Source organism: Gekko japonicus, unplaced genomic scaffold (assembly GCF_001447785.1).
Source record: "Gekko japonicus isolate JY-2015 unplaced genomic scaffold, Gekko_japonicus_V1.1 scaffold58, whole genome shotgun sequence".
NCBI classification, from domain to species: Eukaryota; Metazoa; Chordata; class Lepidosauria; order Squamata; family Gekkonidae; genus Gekko; species Gekko japonicus.
This window is the reverse complement of record NW_015162475.1, coordinates 1,723,486-1,734,728: the sequence shown is the minus strand read 5'-3', so window position 1 is coordinate 1,734,728 and position 11,243 is coordinate 1,723,486. Positions and strand designations below refer to the sequence as shown.

The 11,243-nt window shown below is 43.8% G+C and overlaps 1 protein-coding gene across 1 annotated transcript in view; it reads left to right on the top strand.

The window, feature by feature from the left end:
* Nucleotides 1–11,243, top strand: part of ITGA9 (integrin subunit alpha 9) — a 296,748-nt gene that overhangs the window by 267,044 nt on the left and 18,461 nt on the right. Inside the window, exon 25 of the mRNA XM_015405733.1 lies at nucleotides 6,381–6,500. Within this exon, the coding sequence (XP_015261219.1) occupies nucleotides 6,381–6,500 (120 nt within the window). The remainder of the gene's footprint in view (nucleotides 1–6,380; nucleotides 6,501–11,243) is intronic.

Sequence of the window (11,243 nt, the reverse complement as noted above, 5' to 3'; positions counted from 1 at the left end):
TGTTAAGCAGGCCAAGAAGGGGAAGACCAAGATTTGTTCTTGGACAGATTGTTTGATGCAACCAAGATGCAAGAACTTCAAAAGCACAGAGTCTGTCTGGCACATTTCCTCTTCAGCAGTACCTTTGCTAAAACCTGGGAAAGATGAATGAGGACTTCCACACTTCATTGGACAGTTCAGCATACCTTGCAGAAGAGAACACTGATGGATTTCAGACAGCCTATCTATTCTGTTTCAGGAACTAGTTACTAATGTTTTCTTCCTGTCATTTCAGACAGACCCATTTTAGTAACTGGTTCCTAATGGAATATATTTACCTGTTCATACAGTGCTGGTTGTCTCCCATTTGGGAAGTGTGTCTGAGGCATTGTTGATGAAAACTGCTTTCTTTAGCTCTTCAGTCCCTTCTTCCAGATCTGAATTGCTACAGTGGGCTATGTAAAATGCTCCGTAGTGCTTCCTCCAGTGACGGCGTTTTTGTGCCCTTCCGCCCCCGGCTTGCAATCTCTCCTCTTTTTTTTAAAAAAAAATATGTTCTATTGGGAGCACTATAATGCTGAAACAGGATGTCAAATCAGTGTCATGGTGCTCCCACTAAAATGTAAAAAAAAAAAAAACCTCTCAGGGAGATCATGCACGCGGAGGGAAATGGTGGGAAAAAAACGTGGCATGGTTTGAAATGGCCACAGCGCTTCGGAGACGGCTCTTTACCAAAAGGGAAATGCTGTGTGAAACAGCCGTCCTTGTACTGGTTTCCTCCATGCTGGGCCAATAACGGAAACCATGCGGTTTAAAAAGATACTGTGAAATCGACCACTCTATCTGAGGCAGTTTTTGTCTTACACTGTACCCACTAGACCAGGACTCCGCAACCTTTTTGAGCCTTTGGACGCCTTTGGAATCCTGACAGAGGGTAGTGGGTGCAACTGCCAAATGGCTGTCCTGAGAGGCAGAGCCAACCACCAAATGGTCATGCATAACTCTAATAGTAACTCTTCAACATTTCAGCCAGAAGTGAACGTATTGTTTAAAATTATTTTCTTGGATACAAACAACTTGAGTCAAGATTCTTGTGCTGTGGTGGAGCTGGAACAATGTTTTTAAAAGACGGTGCAGCCAATTAGATTTCCAATGGCCAGTCAGGAACCCTGCTGGACAAAATCTTCAGCCACTACTAAAGAATCCCAACCACTTGGTGGGTGCTAGGAAAGGTGTTGGTGGGCGTCATGGCTCCCACAGGCACCGTGTTGGGTGTTGGCATAGTCATGAAAACAGCAATGGTGCACAACCTGATTAAAGAGTAGATAAAGGTTTATTTAGGAATTAATATATTTGATAGGAAAGAGGAGGGACAGAGATAGGTTCCTAACTATGTCTCTAGCAGAGAGAGAGAGAGGAGACTGAGTGTGGCACTTCTGAGAAGAAGAGGGAAATTACCCTAAGAGTAACAGTCTGGAGACAGACAGGGAATGACAATTAGCAGGAGAGAAGGCACTGTCCTTACTATCCTATCTAATTGTCTTCTTTCTGCCCCCTTCAGGGTTGTCTTCTCTTCTTCTTTGTACACCAGACATTGCCTTTTCCAACACTGGGGACTGCTATGCTAGACTGTGTTTATGAAAATACATGAAACTTACTTCTTTATTTAAGTTTTGCCATCCTGGATCAGCCTGAAGTCCATCCAGTGATCTGTTACCAGCAGCAGCATTCTGGACATAACAGCTTTTGTCTCTTGCTAGTCCCTAGCATCTGTCTCTGTACATGGAAACTGTAGTGTACAGAGATATACTGCCTCTGTACTTGGAAGTTTTATTTAGCTACTAGGAATAAGGCGTGTTGGGGAAATAAATACAACAAGCTCTAGAAAGAGGCTCTGGGTGGGTGCCCTGGCGTTGGGCAATCAGCGTCAATTTGCTGTGGCAACCTCAGCAGGGTATAATGATACAGAGTCTACCATTTTCTCCAGGGAACTGATCCCTGCCATCTGGAGAGCAGTTGTAATACCGAATGATATCCAGCCCTCACCTGGAGATTGGCAACAATGGTTCCCCAGGAGGAACTGACTGGTTTGGAGGGCAATTTCGGATTTAAAACAAGAGGATCTCCAGAATGATATGGACTTGGCATATCGCACAGATCCTGACTTTATAAGAAAAAACAAACTATCAGGCAAAATCTATGTTAAATTCTCTAAGAGAACAATGAGAGAAAATGTTTTAAAAGCTACATTGGAAAAACCATTAAAAGTTAACGAGGAAGAAATTAAAATTTTAAAAGACATTCCACTTGAGATCCGGAAACGAAGATGTCAATATAAAGACTTAATTCTTTTCTTGCAAAATAAATCAATAACCTACAGATGGAGCTTCCCAGAAGGACCCGTGTTCAACTATAATTGGAGAGGAACCCAGCGAGGAAGAAATTGATAATTCCTCGAGTGACTCCAGCAGTTCGACTTCAGAGTCTGAGAAAGGAGACGCAGCACCCAAAGCATCAAGAGTGAAGATGAAGAAACCCAAGAAATAAATGATTAATCTGGATTACAAATTTTTGATTTTAGCGTAATACTTTGGATACAAACTTTTGACCTTAGTGTAATTAATCTTCATCAGACAGAAGTTTGATCTCACTGTTTCCATACTTTTTTATATATATCATGTTAATACAGGAGTGATTTATGAATTTGTAACTCAACGTCAAATCTTGTCTTAAGTTAGAAACAGTACGTTCCCCTTACCCTTTACCCTTAGGAAGTAGGAAGTAGGAAAACCAATAAAATTTATTTTAAAAAAATCACTAGAAATGCTAGGAAAATTGCTGAGACCAATTGTTGTTGTGTCATTTAAAGATGGTTGGTGTAGTGGGATGGTTCCACAGCTCCCTTGGAGAAGCAGAAAGCCTGTCCCACTCACACAAGGTGGGAGTAGTCTCTAGCAATACCCTTTTCCTGCTGCAGCCCCTTCATATCCTATGTTGTTATCAAAGGTCGCCTAACTCTCAGGAATGAGTTTCAAGAGGCGAAAGCAAAAAGGGAGAGAGTAGAAGAAATTTATTCTGTGTGGTGTAGTGGTTAAGAGCAGCAGACTCTTGAGAACCGGGTTTGATTCCCCACTCCTCCATATGAAGCCAGCTGGGTGAGCTTGGGGCAGTCACAGTTTTCTCAGAGCTCTCTCGGCCCCACCTACCTCACAGGGTGTCTGCCGTGGAGAAAGGAAGGGATTTTTTTTTTCTCTGAGACTCCTTCAGGTAGTGAAAAGTAGGGTATAAAAACCAACTTTCTTCTTCTTCTTCTTCCTCTTCTTCTTCTTCTTCTTCCTCTTCCTCATCTGCTGCCAGCCGCAGGTCAAATACAAGCATGATTTGCAGTTTCTTTACCATCCTAGAAATGGAATTTGAATCCCAGGGCCAGTTTAAACATTGAAAAATGTGGTATAGCTCTTTCAGGGTCAGACTTCTTCAGAAAGCAGGGGAGCTGAATTCTCACCCATCTCGAAAGCTCCTTGCTTGTGGAAAGCTTGAATGTGAGGGAAGAAGAGTACTTTCTTAGCCTTCTGCGTGACGTGCTGGTTTGTTTGTATGCCTGGAGGTTTACCTCGTGTTGTTGATCGGAAGGAACAAATGGTTCTGAGAAGCAGCTCAGCCTGAAAAGACCACCAACCCATGCATACACACAGTTTCGAAAGAAAATGCAAAAAGCTAACCCACAGCCGCTTTCTAGGGTAGTAGTTTATAGCTGCGTAAACTGTCATAGAAACTGCAGTGGGAGGAGGGGCTGTCCTTTCCCAGCTTGCTGCTCTCCTTCAGAAAGAGCAGTGGGCAGAGCAAGACCCGGTGGCCTAAAGCCGACAGCAAGGAAGCAGATGAGGGAATGGATTGGCAAAAAGACTCGTTGCCCTGAGACCAGATGAGAGGAATAGATGGGGGAGCAGCAGCACCTGGTGGCAATGGGGAAATGCCATATTCTCTTTGGTGCCTTTGTCTTGCTGTGTGCTTCCTTTGTACTGCTTTCATCCCCCACATGTTCCTTGTTTACAAAAGTAACCATTTCTGTGCTCCCCCCTCCCCAGTATCATTTATTCTGTACTTTCCTTACACCTCTTCATTTTTCTAACAACTGTTCCAGTTGTGTGTGTGTTTTTTTAACTATTTGCCCTTCTAGAGAATAGCTAGTAAATCTTTCATCCTCAATTCTCGCAATTTATTAAGGGCCTCTTTTTTCTTACAGAACCCCGGTGTTAACTCTTAACAGGATGCTATGCTTCTGCTTCATATATCCAAGGGCTTGTCCTTTATTACCTCATCAGCAGAGCCTCTGCAGCATTCAAAAGTGTCTTCTGTTTTTATAGATGGTTATTCAAATCATACCAAAGGGGAAATTTTTCACCTGAAACGTGTAGCCATTTTGAACAGTTTTATTATGGAGGTCAACTATGCATCATATCCCATTCTTCTTCTTCAAAAGTAGTGCTAATTGAAACAGAGAACCTCTTCTTTTTATTCCAGGACAGGGCCTTAAATGCATGATTTCTGTTTATTTAGATTTTTTGCCTCCCTCCTCCTCCTCAAATCATGTGTGCACACACAGAGAACACGAACAGGGTGTCCAGAAAGTAATTAATAAAATGGAAAAATCTCATTTCCCAGGGATTATTTGAATTTTAATGTGCATAAAATTGTAAAAGTTGAAAGGAAACGGGCACTGATTGGTTCTGCTTCTACTGCCCCATGTCCAATCTATTGCCTTATCGATATCATGATGTACAAACGGGGGGCACCCTAATTGAACCTTGGTTTGTTCCCTAGTACCATCCTTGCCCAGTGAAGACTAGGATACCAGCTAGAGCTCTTCAGAGTAATGAGCAAACACAATTCAACCAGCGAGCCAAATCCTGCCTTCACAAATTAACCATAGTTAACAAGGAACCATGGCTCTGCATTATGTTTGACCTGAGGCATTGACTTGCAGAGCACAAGGGGACAGTAAAGGGCCATGCAAGCACAGGTCTTATTTAGTAAAGGTAAAGGTCCCCTTGCTCGAAAGCCAGTCGAATCTGACTCTAGGGTTGCAGTGCTCATCTCCGTTTCAAAGCCGAAGAGCCAGCGCTGTCCGAAGACGTTTCCGTGGTCATGTGGCCGGCATGACTAAACACCAAGGCGCATGGAACGCTGTTACCTTCCCACTGTAGTGGTACCTATTTATCTACTTGCAGTTTCTTGCTTTCGAACTGCTAGGTTGGCAGGAGCTGGAACTAGAGACGGGAGCTCACTCCGTCATGCCGCACAGTCGGGTCTCGAACTGCTGAACTACCGACCTTCCACAGCCTGCAGTTCAGCGTCTTAACCACTTGACCCCAAATTGTGGGTCAGATCCAGATTAAATTTTCCAGTACCAGAAATTTCTGTCCATTCTCCTTTTCCACCACAGACCCCCTTCATGTCATTTATCAAGGTCACCTGTCTTCCAGTAACATGCAGATCAGTGAGCTGCAGTGGTAGGGGACAGGCAGAGAAGTTCTGTTCAGCTGATGGGAAAGTTAGTCTGAATTCAGCCCCATTGTTCAACAATTATATCTGAACGAATGGAGAGATTTGATCATGGACAGTCAATGACTTTTATGGTTCAACCATTCTCAACTCTCCCTATTGGCTTTACTGAGTTTGTAGAAGAAGGAGAAGAGATTGGATTTATACCCCACCCTTCACTCGGAGTCTCAGAGCGGCTTACAAACTCCTTTCCCTTCCCCTCCCCACAACGGACACCCTGTGAGGTAGGTGGGGCTGAGAGAGCTCTGACAGAAACTGCTCTTTTTCAAGAACAGCTCTTGTCAGAACTATGGCTTGCCCAAGGTCATCCAGCAGCTGCAAGTGGAGGAGTGGGGAATCAAACCTGGTTCTCCCAGATTAGAGTCCGCACACTTAACCACCACACCAAATTGTATGGGGTTTTTTTTAAATGAATTTTCATTGTGGAAGACTGTGCTTTTTGAATGACCTCTTGCAAATCTGACTTATAAAAGTAGGGTATTTCCTAGCCAGCCACTATGACTTTTTTGATAGCCAGCATGGAAGTGATCTGTATGGGAGAAAATTGTAGTGAGATACAGTTTCCAGAGATGAGCCATGTCATCTCATCACTACTTTTATCTGACTCTTTTGCTTTTCTTTTTTTCTCCTTTTTTTTGGTGTGTGTGGCAGGCTTTTAATAAGCCCCTTGAGGGGAAAAAGCTTTGTCAGCAAATCTTTTGTTGACGTTTGCTACTCTGTAGAGCCCTAGAAATATGTAGGGCAAAACAATCTAATGTATCTGTCATATATCTGTTGACTGATGAAGAAAGCTAGTTGTATAAATGATATTTCCCCCCTCCTAATTTACTTTGTAGGTGGTCTTTGAGGCCTTGCATAATCTGGAGCCTCGTGGTTATGTGGTCGGATGGATCATCGCTATCAGTTTGCTGGTGGGAATTCTCATTTTCCTGTTGTTGGCTGTGCTGCTATGGAAGGTAAGCTATCTGTCAGGCGCAACACAGACAGAGGAATCAGCCATGGCCTTGACATAAAATGCACACACACCCCTCTGTGTCAGTCGCTGGTTAGCATCCATTAAATGTAAGGAGTAAAGTCTTCTACACTGAGACTATTAAGTATATATTTTTTTAAAAAACAGGTTTTTTTTCATGTTCTTACTAGGAAAAGAGAAGTTTCAAAATGACATAATGTGCCAAAATTCTTGACAGAAGACATTAAGGGTACTTCCCACTTGCTGATTGTCCATGTGGTTTGTTCCATTAAATGTTAGAAGCACCTTGTGTGGTTGGCACCTAATCCCATATCTTCTGAGATACTTTATGTTACAGAGTTACTGATCTTGCCACAGTGCTTCTTATCATTATAATTGTTATTATAATTGTTTATCTGGTGATGTTGGTATGGTATGGTAGCTGCTCTCCTGGCCTTAGTCCTCGTCTGTTTTCAAAGTTTTATTCTTTTCAAAACATTTTGTCCAGTTGCATAGTTATTCATCTATTTCCAGTGGGTGCCTTTTGTCTATTCTTCCTTTCCCCTCCACAATTTTCAGAACTCCTCTTAATTCCCTCTAAAGAAATTCTATAGCAAAAAGATGGTGGTGTTATCTGCTGTACAAACTAGTGTAACAGATCCCTGACCTGAGGAGTTTACAATCTTTTAGATGTTGGAAAGTGGGACAGGGCAGACAAATGTGGGGGGGGGGGAGTTAAGCAGGGCAGTAAAGGATGAATATATGCAAATGCAACTTAACATGGAATGCTTCCCCACTAGGACACTTCCCTGTTTCTCAGTTATTCTTTTTAAGATATAAGGAAACTAAAATTGTGGTTCACATGTAGAAACCTGGCATTGCTCATTCTTAAGATGGTTCTTATGATTCTACTAAATGGTTATTTAGAAATTTCCAAGTTCCATTCAGCAAATATTCGGCTTTGACAAACATTCCTACAACCGCCCTTTTAAAATTTGTTCCTTTGTTTTACAGCATTAATTAGTTTCTGTTCATGAGGGTTGCAGCATGCCTGAATTGATAATTATCAGCTTTTGTTCTACAGAAGAGAAGGGAAATACTTTAATTACTGCTTTCCTTTTGCAGTCAGAATGATTGCTCATTAATCTATTACTTTATTTTTAATTATTATAATTTCATAATCATACAATTCAGATAATAAAAAATAAATGAATAGTTGCATTGGCAATAAAGGTCCCATTACTCTCCTGGGTTGAATAAAAGCTTATAATTAAGGATCAATTTAGGAACACAGTAGCCACTACAAGAGAACAAGGATTAGTTAAGCAGAGGAGTGGAAGCAGTTATAAGCCACAGGAACAAAACTTAAACAGAAGCCCTGAAAAAACACAAACAGAGCTTTTCCAGTCTAGACTGATCAAATGGGTTCTGCAGTTTTGTTTTAAGCTGGGGTGGGGGGATTGCCACAAAAGAGACCAGGTGACAAAAGGGAAAATCCTAGAATGGAATGGGATGGCAACAGTGCTGTCTTGATTCTCCATGAAAGTTGAGTGATGTCTATTCCAGACTCAGTGGCTAGCTTGGAAGCAACAGTGCTTAGGCATCCCTTGTCCTCACCTGCAAAAAAATTTTTTTAAAAAAAACCCCATTTACTATGAGAGTAGCTGACCTTCTGACTAGCTGTTCAGTATGTTTTAAAACCCTGTTGACCAATGTTCCCTCTAAGCTGTGGAGTCTTGTGAGCACAAATTCTACTTTGTGAGCTACTGGCATTAAAGTTGTGAGCCAGAGATTTGGCTACTGCACAAATCAGTTTGCTCTGGAGCTATCCTTTCTGAGCTAAGGCAAAGGTGTGTGAGCTGGAGGCTAAAAAACTGTGAGCTAGCTCACACTAACTCAGCTTAAAGGGAACACTGCTGTTGACTATGACAGTATCTGACTAGGCAAAAGTGGCTACAGCCAGGGAAAGCAGGATACAGCTGGCTTTAAAAGAAGAAGTTGTACTTGCAAGGATGGGTGACTCCTGATCCCTCTGATAGTTTGCAGTGTCTGAGGTCCCTGCAAGCCACATCTTTTCCTGCTCCATTTCCTGCCACAGCCTATTCCAGCGACTGGTGGTAGGGAGGCCACTGGTGCTTTGGCATTCCAAGGAAGGTGGGGGGGGGACCTCAGATACACACCTGTGCTCCCTTATTAGGAAGTTAAAATGTGGATCAGTCTTCAAGGAATTAACACATGAAGATAATGAAACTCTGGTGGATCTTTCAGGAGCTGTAACCCAAGGACATTGGAGGGACAGGGGGAGCATGCACTGAGTTTAAAAAGCAGTTCCATTTTTCTTTCTTTATTCCTGTGCTGCGGACAAATGTCTTTAAATGTAAAATGCAAAGCATTGTGTGATTTTAATTTTGTGGGCTTTAGATTACTGTAGCATTCCATTCCTCTTCTAGCAAAACTCTCTCTAACAAAATTAAACAAATAGTACACTTAAACTGCATTTATTGTAGTGCTGTTTAGAGAAGCATAAGCCACAAAATACACAGACCCTTTTGTAAGGGAACATTGAAAACACTCCATAAATATCGTGCAGTTTATTTGTGTATTTTTTAAAAAATGCATTAAACTTTAAGAGATAAAATGACTGGAAATTGAGCTCGATAGCAGAGATTCGTCGCTTATCTGCTTTTCCATCATCGTTGTCCCTTACTGTGTTGTTTGTCTTTAAAACACACAGTTGCCTTTTTCTAGCAGGAAGGGACAGATATTTTTTTCTGTTGCCTGTGATTGTTCTGTATATCCTGTATTAAGTCAAGAAGACATTCTCTTTCATTGTGGCATACCTGAACACATGAAGATGCCTTTTACTAGTCAGAACATTGATCTACTAAGGTCAGTCATTGTCTACTCAGACTGGCAGCTTTCAATGGTCTCGAGGAGAAATCTTGCACACCACCTAGCATCTGATCCTTTCAATGGAGATTGTGGAGTGATCACATGCCAAGGGGGGGGGTGTCTCCTGCTCAGCCACACCCCCGTCTCAGGCAGGTAGAGAGGCGAGGTGCCCTTTCCTGCCTACTTTGGATATACCAGCATCCCTATATGGGACACCTGTTTCAAAAGGGCTCCGTTTTGTGAAGTTTAAGGATTTAAACTTTTCCAAATGAACTTCTTCTGTTAAACAAGCCAGTATTTACATCCAAGCAAACATTAATAACCCCAGGTTGCTAGTTAGATGTCATGTTATTATCGCCTTTTAAAGAAGGATTGGGGTGTGTGTGTTTTCCAGGGTTTCATTCTTTTCCAAGTTATGCACAGCCAATGTATGCAGCCCTTCAGCCGAAAAAACACAAAACAAATCTAACAATCTAGCATGGCAGGAAAATTATTCTTCTGAGTGCAGACTTCAACAAGTGTCAGCAAGCTGCCATTCTGTTTTCTGTGACCTCTGTGTACATATCTTTCCCTGTTGCACCCGGCTTGTTTTCTATCATCCTGCTCCTGCGTTGGAATGCACAAGATAACTGCTGGAGGTTGTGTGGGGGAGAAGAGGCTTGCCTATTGCTTTTCTCATGAGTACTGCACCTGTGTTTTGTCTGATGTTCTGCCTGGTTCCCATGGACTGGGCGCGCAACCGTTTCATTAGCCCGCCAGCGGGAATGCTATTCATTGGATCTGTATCTGTTTGAATTTCCTTTATTATGCTTGACCTAACTGTGTATCCCCAGTTCTAACAAAGAACGTGTTTGAGTATGTCTTCAACGCTTTGAAATAAATTTTGCTTTTCTTGAAAACGTGGATTTATTCTCGATGCTTGGGGATCCAACATATTGTTAGAACTCCCTTTCTCCTATCGTTCCGAATCTGGCAAGATCATGAGCGGAACTGAGGGAAACCTACTTAACACGGAGGGGGACTCAGGATCGGTCCCACATACCTCCGCTTCTTTGGTGTTCACGACTGCAGCCTCGGTGGAGGGTGCCGTGGGGGGAACGATTCCCCGCCTGCCTGCACATCTGTCTTGGCCGCCTCCGACCCCTTCGCACTGGGGTCCGCGGAAGACTCAACAGCAGGATGACTGGACTATGTACAACACTCAGGGCACCCGAGAGGTGTACTCCCGTCGAGGGAGCGGATTACGTGAAAGTCTGTTTGACAAGGGATTGTTCCCGGAGCCGGGGACTACCTCGGAGAAGGGGAGTTCCAAGCAAGACCTCGAGGAGTGGATGTTCGAGCCATCGGGGCCGCGAGGCCACGCAGAGGATGAGGAGGGCACCGGAGCCTTCCAAACGGAAGAGGACTATGACCCACCCCCGGACTATCGACCTCGGGACCCCATCCCGGAGGAAACCACCGGGGAACGACTGGCAGAACTGGAATACTCGGTGAGGGACTTGTTGAGGACATTCCAGGATGTAATGGAAGCTCTGCCGGGAATGATGGACGTTAGAATGGCTAATTTCCTTGACGCACACGCCGCGCAGCAACAAGTTGTCCCTGCACCGGGAGTTCCCGCACCGCAGCTGCAAGTACCGGGAGTTCCTGCGCCGCACGTGCCTGTCCAGCCGCCGGCGGGACCGCCTCAGCAAGGGCCTGTGCAACAGCCGATGCCGGGGGGTCCGCCGGGACCGGGTCTGCCGCCACCGATGAGGCCAATGCCAGCGGGGCCACCGGTTGGTCCGGGTCTCCCTCTCAGGGGAGTTCCGGGTCAGCTGGGACCGTTGGTAAGGCCTCCACGGCCCAGACCCAA